We start from the raw sequence: 19204 nt of genomic DNA, 5'->3' as shown, positions 1-19204 counted from the left end.
GCAATATGATGATTGTCACAATAATTTTCTAATAACCACATTTTCCAATTTTTTTGACATAATATAGAGACTACATTTCTTCATTTAATTATGCGAACATAACATATGAGTAAAAAGGAAAATGTAGAAAATTTTAGCAGAAAGGTTTCATTCAGCACAAAGCATTTAGAGAAATGTTCAGGGAGTTGTTGGGATCTAAAAATCCCTCAAATGCAATTTGAATTCATGAGAACTTAATGTCCCAATCTTATGGGAAATAAAAGTAATGAATTAGAGAACTGAGAGTATAGGGTAGTTGTGTTAACAGAGTAGAATTTGAACAAAGATGATGTTTAAAATAAGAGAAAAGAAGAAAAATATAGAGAATGAATAACAAAAAAATTTACAAAAAATATGCATGTCAAGAGATGCAAAAATAATCCATTACAGCATTATAGTGAAACAGAATGCCTCTGAGCAAGTAAATGCCTAGCACTGAATTATAAATTAGACGAACTAGAAGTATCGGAGAGAAGAATCATGAGCAAAATTTTAAGTCCAGTAAGAAGCAAAGAAGTAATAATGAAGTATATCAAAAGTTGGAAAAAATTACAGAAGCAGTCAGGGAAAGATGACAAAAGGCTGACAAAACAGATTCTCAGGTATCTCTGGAAAAAGAAATTAGCAAGGTGTATGTCAAAAGTTAACATAGATTTGGAAATACACAACATAGATGCATAGAACAGAGCAGAGAGATATTTTCAGAAATAAAATCTAAAAGTTTGATTCATTTCATGGTAGAAGCAGTAAGAGAACATGTGAGAAGTGATATAAAGAAAGAAAAAAGAGACATAGTGAAAAGATGAAAGAATATTTGAGGACTGAATGGTGACCTGCTAAGACAGTGTTGTGTTTTCATATTTTATTTATTTATTTTTTAAATGTGTGCATAGCCTCTACAATTGGACAGTATTTATTTTCCTTAGAACATGTAATTGGTTCTAGAGTTACAACAGTTATGAAAAGCTGATTTTTAATCATGTGTCTCCTTCTCTTATTCAGAACAATATAACTGATATTTATTCAAGTTTTGTATACAGAGTGGGTTTATTGTGAGACATAATTAAAAATCTGAGTGATACGAGACTTACTTGCACTGTAGATTTTATGTTCTTTGTCTGAATAGTGAAAAACACTTTTACTGTCTTCATAGTGACTTTAAACACTGTGTAAACATTAAATACAAAATGTTTGAAAAAAGAAAGCAAGAAACTAACTGTAAGGGTGCCATAGCAAGTTTAGCTCAAATAAATAAACAGTGGTCCATTAACAGAATTGTAGGTGATCTTGATTTTTGTTTGCTCTAATATTACAATGTTAAACATTTGAGGATTGAGGAAATGCAACCACTCATTTGCAGCCGAATGAGGGGCAGCAGCCATAGCCACATGTAACAGATCAGAAAATCTGGATATACACTCTTTGTCCCAGTCTGAGTATTCTTTCTCTCTCTCTCTCTCTCTCTCTCTCTCTCTCTCTCTCTCTCTCACACACACACACACACACACACACACAAACACACACACACAAACACACACACACACACACACACACACACACACACACACACACACACACACACTTACTCTGACATTAGTATTATAGGGAGTATTATAAGGGAGGAAAGGCCATGAATGGTGACTCTCAGGGAAGGGGGAAGGGGGTAGTGACAAGTGGGAGGAATGAGTTGGAAAACTGCAAGAGAGGATATGCTGAGGACAAGTGAGTAGGAACAGCACCATTGAGGATGGCTACTACCACAGATTGAGAGTGGTCTGCAAGTAAGGCAACTGACTGTACCTTTCTGCACAGAGAAAGAGGGAAAATACTTCATTCTGTCATGAGTTTGCCTTTTCATGCTATCATTTAGGAACAGACAGGCAATGATCTGGGTACAAGCACTTGCCAGGACATGACAAATATTGTTATTTGTTAGACTACTGTCATTCCGGTCAGATACCTGAAACCCTTGCCTTGAATGTTCTCAGCATTGTTCATTGAATGCCATTAAAATTCCAGGTTGCTCTCATTCACAAAACTAAGTTGGCTGTGTGAGGTATATTAATATTTAATATTGTGGAACATAAGATTTTTCAGCAAAATTGTCTAGTTGTCTACTTCTTTCTGCTAATTGCGCCATTTTTTGGTGATTTGGAAGATGCATAGCCACTATCTATAATACATTTACTAAATATCTGCTGCATGGTTCTCTTGTCAGTCCAATTACCAATGGCAGCTGCCAATGATGGGGCAAGCACTGTAGGTGTATTCATCTTCTAATTTTGACACACTTGTGGAAAAGTTACAGAACTTTGTAGCTTAGCTCGTATGTCTAACCCTCAGCACCTTCGTTTTACCATCATCCATAACAAATATTAAGAGAACAAAATATGCTCACTAAAGTGAAAATCACCAATAAATGTTTAGAGCACACTATGTAAAGCACGGCCAGCAATATAATTTTGTTGGCTCCAGCAGCATTGGATACTGCACACCGCTAATGTACATTTCCCTACCACCCACCTTCTTAGCTTAGCAAGTGGGATGTTGAGAATGGAAGATTTGCTGTAGGGGCAGTTCCTACATATGCATTTCAACAGCATTTCTCCTGGGTGGCAGTGGGGATCAAAATTGCATAGGCACTGAAGCAGGTGGTGTAGGAAGGAATTAAGTTTGGGGTTTTATCACCCTATTAATGATGAGATCATTAGAGATGAAGCACAAGCTGAGATTGTAATGGAAATCAGCATGCCCTCTGAAAGGATCCACTTGGCAGCCATTCCAAGTGATTTCATAAAAAAATGAAAAACATAAATCTGGATGGCAGGATGGGAATTTGAAATGGCAATCCTCAGAAATATGAGTCCAGTGTCTTATTGCTGCACCACCTCACTCAGTGCAGTAAGTAAAGTGATTGGCACTGCAGAGTACAGCAACTACAGCAAACGGGATGCTTGAGTAGCCACTGCCTTTTATGGTTGCCATCCACGTAAGTAGGGAGCTGGTTAGGTGTCATACACACATAAAGTGCTGTGCAGTCATTTGAGTGCAGTTGGGAAATGACAGCTGCTTTCATGTGGAGCTCTGCCTGTGGTTGGAGAAAAACTTTCGTTACGAGGCTTGTCTTGAGCGAGTATCTGTGGTGGGTCTTGGACCTGAGTTATTGACAATGGACTAACCAATATGATACATAGTTTGATGTATAGGTTGCATAGGAATGGACTAGAATATTGCACAAGTTTAACAGGTGTTAGGATTGCCGTGGAATATGAAGGTAGGATTTACTCATAAGGTCGGATTTGCTCATCTCAGGTCATGATAGGAGGTTGCTGAAGTCCTGATCATGCCTGAGGTTTTTTTTTATCTGTTATGTGCATCTGTATGTTGTTCACCATTTGGCTACAGATTATTGAACATCTTTTTCTCCTTTTTGCTTGTGTTCTATCAGTGTTTGTTGTGTCACATTAGGACTTACATGACATGGCAGATCATTTGCTTTGCTAAAGGGGCAGTGTGTTTGTCATGATATTGTGATATGTCATTGCACTATGTTACTTATATGTCATAGTTGCTGTCCATTATTATTTCTTTAATAGGAGACTTTTACTGCTGATTTGTTGTTTTAGTATTACTTCTGCTTGACTTTTTAAACAATTTCACTCTTTAATATTTAGTTACAAAATACAATGATCCACTTTATCAAATGCTTCTCATGTTGTATTTCAGCTGCCAGCGAACAGAGCAGCAGTAAGTCGGCAACCATTGAAATGTATGCCCCTAGCAGTTATAATGAAACGGTCACTGGTGAAACACTAAGTTCAGTTTCAGAAAAGAGTGAAAGCTACTCAAATGGAGACAGCAATCAGGAATATCTAGTAAGATTTAATTTAATGCTTACTCCAATTTTTGATCCACAAACAAAAAATAATATATATAATTGATAGATGTTAACATACAGCAGTAAGATATTAATTAATGGGCTGTAATTTTTGTGACAGTCTCTTAATTAGGCCAGTGTTCACCATTTTTTGACACCTGTTAATGTGTTGTGTTGCAGAAAAGTGCTAGTAGAACAATAGCATAATGTGAATCAAAAATAACACCCAGTCTACAACTTTACATGTGAATATCTGTCATTAACTGTGATTCTAAGATTTGTGTGTGTGTACTCTTGATTATAAAGATGAGAATAATTGCTATGGATTGTTTTAAGTATTAACTGCTAGTTTTATACCACAGACTCCATTCAACTTAAATTAACATCTTCCTCAAATATGTTTATAAAAATATTATACATACCAAGAAGTGGTAGGGACATAGACAAACAGAAAGTCACAAAAATTCTAACTTTTAAAACAATAGCAAATTGGAAAAAGCACATGGAGGCAATGGGCCTGATCAGTAATCTATTAGAAAAGTGATCCTTGACACAGAGTCAAGGAAAGCACAGCAGTACTGAACAAGAGAAAAAATAAACTACCAATTATTTGAAAAGAAAGATGATTTTAAGTCTACCGACTGCAACAGCTGGCAAGGAACAAGTAAATGCATAAAATATCACAAAATATTTTACATCATCATCATTCATTCTGTATCTATTGCTGAGTAAAGGGCTTCTCTACATTTTTCTATGGATTACCGTTTTCAACTACATACACCCATGCTGTTCCTGCCTGCTTTCTAATGTCAGCTATCCATCTTCGCACTGGGTCTTTTTGTATTTGTTGGATTCCAGCAACGAACTTCCCTGATCCATCTGCAATGCATTCACATGTCACACCCATCTCCAGTTCATTTTGATTACATCTCCCATTCCTGTCTTTTTCCTGATCCATTTGTTTTTATGAAATGTCAAGTACATGTTTGTAGATGTGGGTGGCTATTATATGCACCTGTTCAGTGTAGTCTTGTTTCTACTGTTATTTTTGAAGGAAAAGGGAGGAATGAAAATCAGTGGTGACACATAGCCTATTCTTCTCGAAGAGCTCAAAGCTTGACATGCCCTTCCAATGGATGGCACACCATTGACATGTTCTCTCTTCATAAACCACTGCCAAGAGGTTTGGAATTTAATCCAGGAGAACAGCAACAAAACTGATTATTAATTAATTTATGCCACTATCCCTCACTGACCAAGTTCCGATGATAAGAAATTCTTCAAGAATTTCTACACCGCCGCATCTTAACAACCAGTAGGTGCAGTAGTCAGTGGACAAGGATGATCATCATCATCATTTTCTGCTATATTATCAGGTCCTTTGTGTCTCCATTTCGTGTGATCCACTGCTTCATTCTTAATACTGGTGTATGTGCTGCTGTGCATCACATTGTCCATGATCTGAAATCTCTTCCTTTCTGTCCTCCTCTTTCCTTCGACATATCTTCCTAAGACCGTTTTTATAAGCCCATCCTTAATATATGTCCAATACAGTTTTGTTTCCTTCTATTTATTACATCCAATAACTGTCTTTGCTTTCCCACTCTTCTTAATATATGCCCAATCCAGTTTTGTTTCCTTCTTTTTATTACATCCAATGACTGTGTTTGCTTTCCCACACTTCTCAGTACCTCTTCATCATTTGCTCTATCCCTCCAACTTATTCTTTCCATCCTCCACCATGTTCACATTTCAAAAGCCTCCATATTGTATTTATTTTCATTCAATAAATCATAGCTGTAATGGTACCCTCAGTATCCTGTAATTACTTTTGACCTGTTGCTAGGAGGACCATGTTGTCTGCAAACCTCAAACACCATATTCCTCTTCCTCCAACATTTACAACATAGACAAAGATAATGTCGTATATTATTTAAAAAAGACTAAATTACATCAAAATACATACAAAACTAGGAGACCTGTAAAATGATGCTCATGAACATTTGACATGAAAAATGTTAAGGGATATGAAAAAATAATGAAATGAAATGATCGTATGGCATTGCTGGCCTGGAGGCCTCATGCGGGGGACTTCGGCCACATTAAGGGATATAAAATCAGCTGATACAAATAGAAATGAATGAAAAAGTTGAGAAAGCTATTTATACTATGAAGAGAGAAAGGAACAAATTGACACCAAGCCGTGGAAGGGGGGGGGGGGGGGGGGGCACAGTTGGGGGGATTGATACTAGAGAGGAGAAGCAGGCCTCTGCTTCAAGGGAGACACATCAGGATTATATCAAAGGGGAAAAATTATTGAAACTACTAGCAGTTATTTATTTGTGAGATGAATTGTTGTGCTTCCCTGATGCTGTACGTGATTTTTATAATTACCATACCCCATTTTTTCTGATGATCAAGCCTTTGGCTCTGCATATTAGAATAATAATGGCTTTGCCTTTCTCTGTCATGGGCTGAACTGTTAAAATATTCTTGTTGCATCAAAGTACAATGTTATAGGAGAATGGAAAAGATCAGAAATGCTAAAGTGATAAAAAATAATTTTAAAATTAGATCAAATTGGTAAAAAGTATGGTAGAAGATCAGGATGTAACATCCTATTAAATGAGGTCATTAGTGGTAGAACAATAGATTAGGATACAAAAGGATAGTGGTGTTTGTCTTTTCCACAGAATCAGCTCACCATTTTCACGAAACTATTTAGAGAAAGCACGTAAAATGGATGATGATATGAACCCAGATTGACTTGAAAGGGCTTTTACATCCTTAACCATTGCTGCACCACACACAGTCTTAACATTTTGCTCTTTGGGAATCCTTCCTGTAAATATTCACATTTTCTTTTGTCTGTCATAATTTATTGTAGCTGTTAGTGAAGTAATCTCACGTCCCAGAATTTCAATATTTGTCTTCACAATCTTTGAGGCACTGCTTTTCCTCTCTCTACTGCTGGTATTATAGTATTTGTAAATAGATATCATTCATTCAGCTGTCTATTAATTCCAAACACAATGTTGAAAAATATGATAGGATCTGTAATAAAATGAAATTGAAACAATGGCTAAAGGGAGTCAAAGTAAGGTAGGAATTGATCCCTCCTTCTGAGCTCTGAGAGATGTTACAAATGCTCTATTAATAATGCCTGTTTTTTTTCAGCTTTTCCATTTGCCTACCTATAGTGTACATTTGTATTGTTCAGATCTGCCTATAGTTTATATAAAAGGCATTAATTAAAATCCATATAATAATGTAGATTCCCAAATCCACTACCCTGATTAAATTACTTGTCTTTACTTTATAAATAACGAACTAAAACTTGAAATACTATTTGTTTTTTATTGTTCAGGACAATAACAATAACATGAGATTTATACACTGAAATATCTCACTGTCTCAGTGAGTCAATGTTGCCACCTTCACCCTAAAAAAGATACAATACGGTACAATCTTGGAAAAATGCGCATACACATCTGTGGCTTGCAAAGCATCTGCTAGCTGCACTCATCAATATCATGACAAGACTGTCACCATAACTGCCCAAGTGCCAAGAGCAAAGCACCTCCCTTCAGAGGAGGCTCTTGCTTTTATTTTAGTGGTTTGTGATGTTGATCCTGAGGTGTCAGACAAGCACTGCATCAGAATTATGATGTGTCACATGACTCAAATTGAGCATCACTTAATTTTAAGCTATGTTGATGGCTAATCATACAGATAACTCAGTGCGTCCAAATGACATTGTTGGATGCACAAAAGCTGAAAGTTCTGTTCACATGCAAATTGTGTTTATAATGTATTGCTAGCCTCCATGCTAGTCTGTCCTATGTAAGCTTTCTCATCTCTAGACAACTACTGCACCCAACATCCATTTGAACCTCCATACTGTATTTGCAGCCATGTCTGTGTCTACAGTTTTTACCCACCACACTTTGCTCGTTTGCCAAATTGACTATTCCTTTATGGCTCAGTATGTGTTCTACCAACTGATTTCTTCCTTTAGTCAAGTTGTGCCATAAATTTCTTTTCTCCCCAATGTGATTCAGTACCTCCTCATTAGATATGTAATGGACCCATCTAATTTTCAGCTTTCTTCTATAGCACCACATTCGAAAAGCTTCTATTTCCTTCATGTGTGAACTGCTTATCATCCACATTTCACTTTGCATAAGTCTCCATCCCATACAAATACCATCAGAAAAGACTTCCAAACACTTAAGTTTGTATTCAATGTTAACAAATTCGTCTGTTTTAAAAATGCTTTTCACACTATAAACAATCTGCATTTTATACCCTCTATACTTTGGCCAACATCAGATATTTGACTACCCAAACAGCAAAACTTACTACTTTTAGTGTCTCATCTCCTAATCCGATTCCCTCAGCATTGACTGATTTAATTTGATTACATTCCTTTATCCTTGTTTTTCTTTTGCTGATTCTCAAAATATAATCTCATTTCAAGACACTATCCATTCAATTCAACTGCTCTTCCAAGTCCATTCTACCTGAACTTTAATTTCCTTTCCAAATTTCTTCTTGATTTCCTTTACTGCTTGTCCGCAGCTCGTGGTCGTGCGGTAGCGTTCTCGCTTCCCGGGTTCGATTCCCGGCGGGGTCAGGGATTTTCTCTGCCTCATGATGACTGGGTGTTGTGTGATGTCCTTAGGTTAGTTAGGTTTAAATAGTTCTAAGTTCTAGGGGACTGGTGACCATAGATGTTAAGTCCCATAGTGCTCAGAGCCAGCCAGCCAGCCTTTACTGCTTGTTCAGTGTGCAGATTGGAGAACATCAGGGATAGTCTACAACTTGCTCAATTTCTTCTGAACTACTGCTTTTCTTTCATGTCCTTTGATTCATGTAACTAGAGTCTGGTTTCTATACAATTGGAAATGTTGTTGTTGTTGTTGTGGTCTTCAGTCCTCAGACTGGTTTGATGCAGCTCTCCATGCTACTCTATCCTGTGCAAGCTTCTTCATCTCCCAGTACCTACTGCAACCTACATCCTTCTGAATGTGCTTGGTGTATTCATTTCTTGGTCTCCCTCTACGGTTTTTACCCTCCACACTGCCCTCCAGTACTAAATTTGTGATCCCTTGATGCCTCAGAACATGTCCTACCAACCGATCCCTTCTTCTAGTCAAGTTGTGCCACAAACTTCTCTTCTCCCCAATCCTATTCAACACCTCCTCATTAGTTATGTGATCTACCCATCTAATCTTCAGCATTCTTCTGTAGCACCACATTTCAAAAGCTTCTATTCTCTTCTTGTCTAAACTATTTATCGTCCATGTTTCACTTCCATACATGGCTACACTCCATACAAACACTTTCAAAAATGACTTCCTAACATTTAAATCAATACTTGATGTTAACAAATTTCTCTTCTTCAGAAACTCTTTCCTTGCCATTGCCAGTCTACATTTTATATCCTCTCTACTTCGACCATCATCAGTTATTTTGCTCCCCAAATAGCAAAACTCCTTTACTACTTTAAGTGTCTCATTTCCTAATCTAATACTCTCAACATCACCCGACTTAATTCGTCTACATTCCATTATCCTCGTTTTGCTTTTGTTGATGTTCATCTTATATCCTCCCTTCAAGACACTATCCATTTCGTTCAACTGCTCTTCCAAGTCCTTTGCTGTCCCTAACAGAATTGCAATGTCATCGGTGAACCTCAAAGTTTTTATTTCTTCTCCATGGATTTTAATACCTACTCCGAATTTTTCTTTTGTTTCCTTCACTGCTTGCTCAATATACAGATTGAATAACATCGGGGAGAGGCTACAACTCTGTCTCACTCCCTTCCCAACCACTGCTTCCTTTTCATGCCCCTCAACTCTTATAACTGCCATTTGGTTTCTATACAAATTGTAAATAGCCTTTTGCTCCCTATATTTTACCCCTGCAACCTTCAGAATTTGAAAGAGAGTATTCCAATTAACATTGTCAAAAGCTTTCTCTAAGTCTACAAATGCTAGAAATGTAGGTTTGACTTTCCTTAATCTAGCTTCTAAGATAAGCCGTAGGGTCAGTATTGCCTCATGTGTTCCAATATTTCTACAGAATCCAAACTGATTTTCCCCAAGGTCGGCTTCTACTAGTTTTTCCATTTGTCTGTAAAGAATTCACGTTAGTATTTTGCAGCTGTGGCTTATTAAACTGATAGTTCAGTAATTTTCACATCTGTCAACACCTGCTTTCTTTGGGATTGGGATTATTATATTGTTCTTGAAGTCTGAGGGTATTTTGCCTGTCTCATACATCTTGCTCACCAGATGGTAGAGTTTTGTCAGGACTGGCTCTCCCAAGGCTGTCAGTAGTTCTAATGGAATGTTGTCTACTCCTGAGGCCTTGTTTCGACTCAGGTCTTTCAGTGCTCTGTCAAACTCTTCACGCAGTATCATATCTCCCATTTCATCTTCATCTACATCCTCTTCCATTTCCATAATATTGTCCTGAAGTACATCGCCCTTGAAATAACCTTTCACTTTCTGTATTTTAACCCTGCTATCTTCAGAATGTTAAAGATTGTATCCCAGCCGAGAATGACAAAAGCTTTCACTAAATCTACAAGTGCGATTAATATCAGTTTGCCTTTATTAAACCTATATTCCAGGATAAGTTGTGGAGTCAGTATTGCCTTGCATTCATCTACATTCCTCAGGACCCAAACTGATCTTACCTAGGTCAGCTTGTTGCATAATAGAAGATGAGTACTTGAAAACATAGTAAAGTAATCTACTGCAAATGGAATATTTTCACATTGAAGTGACCCCAGATCTATTTTTTATCATAACAGTCAGCATGGCTTATATACATTCAAAGAGTAAATTAAATGTAGACTGTTGTATATTTGTGTAGCTGGTTTAAATAAACTTAAATCAAATTTCCTCTCTCAATAGGAAGACAACACAAAACCACCAGCAGCAAGTACTTACTTGATTGACCAGATGGAGTATCCTTACCAGTACCCTGCTTATGAGGTCCAACATCAGCCAAAGCCTCATCACGAGGAGGGTTCAGAGACAATGAACAGAAATACTTACAATCCCAGTGTAGAAGGTAACAGAATATGTACTCTGATAACAGTAAAAGGTTGTGCAGGGGCTCTTATTTTCTTAATAATTCAGGAATGCATTCGACTTTGCACATTATTACATTGTCTTCTGCAGTTAAAATATGAATTTATTGAGAAATGTTGTGTAAGTCTTTAGGTATAGCACTGTGCTCCTTGTTCTTTTCCAGTAAATTTTCGTCAGGTATCTTGCTTGCAAAACCATATTGATTGAAAGAGGCTGATTGTGATCATGTTTTTTAATCTGAATATTGTGTTAACCATCACAAACACTTTTGAAGCATAAACTAAAATGAAATTGTTTCAGTGCAAGTATTTGAATTTCTAACTGGTTTCTTTGCAGGAGCAAAATTGCATTATGCGACACTACCACCACCGCCTAGCCATGCAGATGGTCCATACTACAACATTTCGCCTGATGCCCGTTATGTGGCATATCCACCCCAGCTTGAGTTTGCACATCTGACAGGCTCCTTGCGGCGACCGACAGCTGCTGCTGGTATGGGAAGTGCAGTGCGTGCGCCGTCTACTGTGCCGCCTCCTGACGTCACAGTTTCCCACAACCCTCCTCCTGTTCCTCCACCAGCTGTTGTGCAGAATGGTCCCACTCCGCTACTTTCGACATTCAATCCTAATCTTGGTTACCCAGCCTCTGTAGAAGCTGAAGGACATCTAGTGTGATTGTGCTCCCTTTGAGTAGAAGAGCTTCACGTGTGGTCTCTTTGGTGGTTGCTGATTCCAGTGGAAACTGAAGCTGATTCCAGTGGAAACTGAAGCTTGTGTTTTCAACATTTTTAAGAAAATTGGTTACAGTTTTATGGAGTCATATAATGACTGAAGTGTGTGTTAATATATGTGCCAAAGGCCTATGAGAACTTCTGGCACTATCGGTTTCAAAATGCTACATTCTGAGCATTAATGTGTATAAGAATGAAGAGTTTACTCTAGAACAAATCTCTTTTGTTATGAGATGTCTTACACAGTTCCACTTTCAAAAGAAATTTAATCTGCAGGAATTCACCGCTAGTGAAGTAAATTTGTTGAAAATGTTGTGTAATTTTATAAGTGTGTTGGACTGTTTCTAGGGACATTGAGGATCATTCAGTTTAGTGTATAGTGCAGATGGTGCTGTTTTGTTGCTGTGAATTGCTTACTACTTGCTGTGCTCTGTGTATGGATGGAGTGTGAACAAACTTCCATATGAAAAAAAAAGAGTTCATAAGTGTGAGGTATTGACAGTACAATGTAAAATTACTGCGAGGTGCTGGTTTGAACAGAATGTGACGCTGTTCTCATATTGTAGGAACAGTTTATCTTGAGCTACTTGTGTGATAGAACAATAATAATTTATAAACTGCGTTGAACATGCCAGCTTCGTTTTTTGTAAGCTGCTGAGACTTCTATCAGTATGAGATTTTTATACTCGATACAGATTTGTGTTATACACAAGAAAGAATCTCTTCTGTATAGAAGTTTCACTGTAATTATGGTGATCCACAAACAGCTCAATCACCTGCAGAATTTCAGGTGACTCCACAGTTTTTGCATTAAGACTGAATAGTTGAACTTAGATAAACAACACAGTTGGATACATGTAATCTTCCACTTAATGTCTTTTGATCTCAATTTTCTTGTTTGTATTTGAGGTATCTTACTATAAAAGCATGTTGTAGGTACATATATTTCAGTGTGAAAAATTTTATTTTTTCAAATTACTGCTGCTTTGTGCATGTACAGAGATCTCCTTGTGAAAAGAAGATGTCTTCACTGGGTCTTGGAAAAAGGCCCTTTTTGCATTTGTATGCAATCTAGAAACAGTTCTAAATTTCACTTACTGTTTACCTGTAGAAGTATTTTAGATTGTTTTCAGTGACAAAAAGTAATGGATATTTGCTATTTAAAATTTCAGTATTGAATTGATATTTACTTTAATTACATCATTTATTTTAATCGGAATCTAACAGCCAAAGATAACTGCGAGTACACTGGCTGTATATGAACAATGAATTCATCCGGAAACAGGGCTGAAATAGGAAATGTTGTATTTCTCTAAATATACTGTAACAGTAGAACCTTTAAATTTGTTGCTATTCAAACTACACAGCATCAGCACAGATTCATACTAGATGGGCCTGTAAACTGAAGCCTGTTGAGTGCAACACAATTCTCTTTGAGACAGTTTTACATTGTTTTATTCAGAATGTTTCATCCTTCCATCATTTCTTGTATCTTGCACTCATCCAAATCTGTATCAACACCATCTAAATAGAAATGATGTATTATTCTGCATTATGTGTAATATCTCTTTGTTCATATTTCAGTTAACTTTTTATTTTTCAAGGCACCTTCTTTCAGAAATTAGAAGATTCATCTTTCACAGCTTGTATCTACCACTAAGATCTTACTTTTAAATGATCTGAAATTATAATTCTAAAGTTGGTTGTCAGTAGCTTTGGAAGGGAAAATGAGATGTCAGTTGGCAATGTTTTGCTCGTGTGATATACTTTTTCATTTTTTCGCCTGACTATGTATGTTCATTCCATGCTGTTGACTATTTAGTACTAAAGCACTTATACCTGTTTAATCGTGATTATCTGAATCTTGTGATCCAAAGTGACTGATACCAAACACAGAACTATCTTTTCTTTACCACCGTCAGTTTCAGGTATGCTGTTACAGTTCCTTTTGTACTCATGGTACTGAGGTCAGAAACTTTAGCAGTGAAAGATTAGCAGTATATTGAATACTTCCTCATATGTCAACCATGTTTCTGATTATAAATCAATTTTGATCAATATGTGTGTATTTGTTGACAATACAGTCTTACATCAAATGCAGTGTAAGCCTTAATACCTTTTACTCCATTTCCATATTTTGCATTTTCTGCTATACAATAAATTTGTTTGTCCATAGTATTTCATAGTTGCTCTTCATGAAAAATTATTAATGTAAGGAGACGTAATAATCCCTTGAAAGAATTGTGATAGTAGCTGTAAGTAAAATCAATGAAATGCTCATCATATCTTACAAAAGAATTGCTGGAATATGTGTCTTGTAATAATTGGATGTAGACTAATATGTTAGCTACAACATCAGATGAATCAAAGAGGCCTCCCAACTGAAATTTCCATGTGCACTGCAAAACAGTGGTTCTTGAATTTTTTTTGGATTCTGATTGTTGTTGCATCAGGAAGAAGAGTAATAGCTTAATTTTGTGAGGAAATCAGGTGTAGAAAATTTCAAATTTACTAAACATCTGAGGAAATTCCCCTGAAATGTATTTTTTTTTTATTTTCCCTCTTTAATGTTGGTATGATCACTGATACGTTAATTTGAATCTTATACACCTAATGGACTTTTTTTATTTTAGTGCCAGTACTTTGAGTGAGCATCATTTCAAAAATAAATCAGTATTACTGTGTAGGTTATCTTTTTGCAGTTGCACTTTGAAATTTCTTGAACAGTCTCTTTCTTGAAGAGTAACACCCCTTATTCATGAATATCACACAGTTTGATTTGCTTCGAGCAACATAAAAAGACACCATTCAATATAAAATTCAAAGCAATTCATTAACATAATCACCTATATCAATATTATGTTTACTTTGTACAATTTTGTAATGGGGCATGCTAAAATAGGTTTTTCATTTTTTCTGATATTTTTAACATAAATAATAAAACATTTTTCTTTTAAGATTACCTCCCTGAAGTGGGAAGCTATTTTCAGTTTGAATGTTTACTGTATCACAAGCACCAGACCATCAGCTCATATGAATAAGTACATTTTCAAATGTGTTGATGTGGTAAGCCAGTGTAGTTGAACTACTGTGCACCACATAAAATATTTCTTCAATATTATATTATATTGTATTTGTTGCACAAGCATTTCAGTTACAAACTACTGAGCCACTGAAAGTTGGTATATGGGCTGTGTGAAGCTAGAACAATTAGTAAAAAAATTATTTAAACATCTATTTTGATTTTCAATCTTGTAATGAATTAAAGTATTATGTAATCTAACTGTAGTGTATTCTGGTATAACTTCTGCTGCATTTTGTGTGCATGGTTTCCAAATTGTGAAAGTGATGTGAACTATTTTCTGATGTGTCACTGTGATATCTCCATATGAAAAAATTTCAAGTGTGCTAGGTTCTGAATGCAGCAAAAGAAATTCCTACAGGAATACAAACTACCTTCATTGTAATTTTGCAGTTCCCGTTTTATGAAAAATGTTTGCTCAATAAATGTTTTGAAATGTGTTTGTAATAATCTGATTAGGTAAAATGTTGCCGTGTTGAGTACAGATACAAAAATGTGTTACAGCTGTGAACACAGTGCTCTTCCGTAATTTTAATTGCAAATTTGTACAGGTATGCTTCTAGTTAATGATGTATAAATTATATAGCAGTACTGTAATTATAATTGATACTATGGACAATGAAAGTTGAAAGAATTGTATTTTTAATACGGTATTCTAATTTAGCAGATATTAAAGTGTACAGAAGTCACTTGTTTGACTCATTATTCAGAGTTTGTATATAATCACATACCTTAAAATAGTTTGAATGTTAGTGTATATGAATAGTCCAAATGACAAAAATAATATAATTTTGTTCATCATCATACATTTACAGAAACTTAATATCTGCTGCCTCCATGTAAAATGTCATTTTATAATGTGTAATATATTATGTGCAGTTATTGATAATCTTGTTTTTATAACCGATATCCACTTGCAAAAATATGCCATAACAAAATGGAGTGCCTTGTAGTAACTGGCTTTGTGAATATAAAAGAAAAATACTGTCATGCTCAGTACACAAATATTGAGCATTTCCCATTTCCTCCTGTGTATATCAGTCTGTTAAATACAAATTTGTTGTATAACAAAAGCTATTTATGTGTTGGACGTTTTACAGTTTTTGACCTTGTATCAGTATCTGAGTGCCTGGAGAAACTGAAAATATGCTCTTGTATCCAAAATGTGTTTCCTCAGAAGCTGGTCAATACTTCAGAGCTTTATATGCTTCTGTTTATGATTACAGAATGTAGAATGAAGGCTGGATGTTCTTCCAGCATGCCAAATAGATTTTTATACCATTAGCAAGAGGAATGTGTTTCATGATTTTCGCCTTCTTTCATTAAAGAGGGAGTTAAAATGAGCAGCAAAAGGAAGGGAATCAACACTGTAGGACTGGATTCCATCTGAATGCTCACATTAATCAATGTTGATTTCCCCCCTCATTTTATGTATGGCTACTCCTTCCTCCATTCTTTACCCTACATTATTCCTTCAAGAATGGCAGACTTCTCGTGGGATGATCCATTTTAATATAGCTTTATTCTTTGATTTCAGTCACTAGCAGTTTATTAAAAAAAATGAGTTCTTTCTTGTTTACTACTTGTACAATTTCAGGCACATGAGTCAAAATCATATGGGACTAGCCAATTATTGTCACAATTTTATTTTAAAATAGCCACAAGCATTTAATTATTTTAGCTATTGTTGTTTGTGTTAATGCATTCAGAATACATCCCGCAACAGGCAGAATGAACTAAGAGTTTAAAATTGTTTTATCCATTCTTTTTCAACACATAAAAGATTGTAATGGGTGGTTTATTTCAGTGATAGATGTGAACAGAAATAAGCAAACATGTCTAGTTCAGTCAGATCTTTAGATCGTGAATGGTAGATTACAATGTAGCATGTCACATTTGTCACCATGAATGACTGTGTCAATACAAAGGTCTAAAAGAGTGTTTTAAATAAAACATTAAATCAGTACAACCTCAATACATTTCAAATCAGGCAAACAGGAAAACAAACCATTCAGCATTTTCTTTTTACAGAGAGTGAGCAGTGAACTCTGTATTTCTCACTCCATTTTTATACTCTAAACCTCAATACATTTCAAATCAGGCAAACAGGAAAACAAACCATTCAGCATTTTCTTTTTACAGAGAGTGAGCAGTGAACTCTGTATTTCTCACTCCATTTTTATACTCTAGGGAAAAATTGCATTTTATAGTTACTGAATTTCCTATTGTTGTACCATATTCACACAAAATCATATGGCATGCAACATTCAGTCCTATAGTAGTAATTAGGACTTCATACGTACCTGTATGTTTTCATTTATCAATACTTATTCAAGTGCTCATTCTGGTATACAGAGGGCTTTTAATAAGACACTGTCCTATATTTATACACTTTCGTGGTATGTCTTCATTTTTCCAACTACGGAAAAAAGTGTTCTAAGATTATATTTTAGTGTTCTAGATTTTATGAATTAATGTTACAACCATGGAAATACTAGGATGAAAACGGCAAGAAGAGGAAAGGCAGCTGCTCCCAGCAGTTGTTTTATGAGTGTGTATCATAATAATCATCAACCATTTGACATACACTGTTGGATAGAGCTGGTCTCTAACTTTTATACAGTATTATTCTCTTCAACTATGCACAAACATGTTGCTGTTTTCTTCTCTTGCCCTTTCAAGTTTATTTTAATTAGTCATAATTACATTGTCAGCTTCTGTTTGTTGCCTGATCCATTTTTCTTGTTTCCTTGGTTTTCCTAGTAATACTCAAAACCCTTTCCACCATTGCTCAGCAACCCTCAGTGTTTGCATGTCAAAACTTGGTGATGCATATTCGTTTTAATCTTTGTGTTTATGACACATAACAAGTTTAGTTTTGAAAACTCTTTTTAGCATATCAAAATCACTCCAAACCATTTTTGCTCATCTGCACATGTTTCTTCTACTCCCCCCCCCCCCCCTTTCCAGTGGTTATTATCAGTTGCTCTAAGCACAAAACATCAGCAATTGGTTCTATGCTTTATAGTTAATGTGTACTGTTAGTCTTTTTGGCATACACTCTGTATTTTTGTGTGTGTGTGTGTGTGTGTGTGTGTGTGTGTGTGTGTGTGTGTGTGCGCGCGCTGGACAAAATAACAATCATTGGCACATTGGTCGGTCCATAGATTATTACTGGGGGAGGCCAAGTTGATACTATAACATATATTAGATCACTTTATTATAACTTGAACAAGATGAAATACCTAATTTTGAAACAATCCACTGCCATAGGAATGTCATGTATTTTTGATACTGGCACTGAACAGTAACATATTACTTGATATGGTTCAAGATAGTAGTCTATCCTCTCAAACTTCAGTAGTCTATAAACTTTGCTGCAGTTCTGTCAGATACAACTCTCACATTGTTGACCATATAGTGAGATGATGCTACATCTTTAGCAATAACTGCAGAGTGGGCTTGTAATCTACCCCGTCCTCACATCGTTTGTTGATTGTCGCTGTCTTTATCATTAACTCTTTTAATAAGTTCTGAGAGGAGTAAGATTTACAATACTCTTTTTACTTATCTTCTTTTCTTGTAGTTCGCTCCAGTTCTTCAAGTCTAGGGGCTCATTATTGAAGCTGAAATTTTTGACATTATAGGTTCTCATGGTTGCAATTGGAATAAAAAATTTGAAGTAAGCCTGCACTGTATTTTTTGTTTTCACAAATATTTTACTCTCACATTTTTCTATATCACTCTGTCTTTTGAATTTTCACATTAACAAAGCCAAAATTACATTGTTATTCCAAATTACAAAAACACTTCTGTTCACATCAGATGCATGCTGACTACTACTTTACTCTGCGGTATTGCCAATATTTGAAAGGGATTATAAATTCTCTTGACAAATGAATTTCTATTAATTTCTATTATTATTTTACAAATGAATCCCGAAATAAACATAATAAACAGTACTAAATTGAATAATTAATAATAGAAATTTTAAGTGTGCAAAATATTGCATTATTTCAAATGTTTCTAAAAGAAAATAATTTCAACTGTACTTTCAGAGTTAGAACATATCGATTGTAACAAAGAAAATGAAGTAATTTCTTTTCACAGATTTTAGCCTCAAATACATCATGTACAAAATCATATGAAATTCTTTTAGAAAAACAACTGAGATAATATTAACCTATTCAAAGTTCTAAAATATTTTTGGTATCAACTACTTCTGTTGAGGAAAATTAATGCTAGAGGAGGGTGTCCCTATCCGAACACCCCCCCCCCCCCCCCCCCCAACCCCTACAAAATTTGGAAACAAAGTGTTTACAATATTTTTTGACATATATAAGGTTTGACAAACAGTGTACAGAATGGTG

The 19204-nt window shown here is 35.7% G+C and overlaps 1 protein-coding gene across 1 annotated transcript in view; it reads left to right on the top strand.

Annotated features, from left to right (window-relative positions):
* Positions 1–15911, top strand: part of LOC124595541 (nephrin) — a 176510-nt gene extending 160599 nt beyond the window's left edge. Inside the window, exons 17-19 of the mRNA XM_047134320.1 lie at positions 3766–3914; positions 10843–11002; positions 11359–15911. Coding sequence (XP_046990276.1) covers positions 3766–3914; positions 10843–11002; positions 11359–11696 — 647 coding nt within the window. The 3' untranslated portion in view covers positions 11697–15911. The remainder of the gene's footprint in view (positions 1–3765; positions 3915–10842; positions 11003–11358) is intronic.
* The last annotated feature ends 3293 nt before the right edge of the window (positions 15912–19204 follow it).

Source organism: Schistocerca americana, chromosome 2 (genome assembly GCF_021461395.2).
Source record: "Schistocerca americana isolate TAMUIC-IGC-003095 chromosome 2, iqSchAmer2.1, whole genome shotgun sequence".
NCBI classification, from domain to species: domain Eukaryota; kingdom Metazoa; phylum Arthropoda; class Insecta; order Orthoptera; family Acrididae; genus Schistocerca; species Schistocerca americana.
The sequence above is the reverse complement of the archived record's forward strand: the minus strand, read 5'-3'. Positions and strand labels throughout refer to the sequence as shown.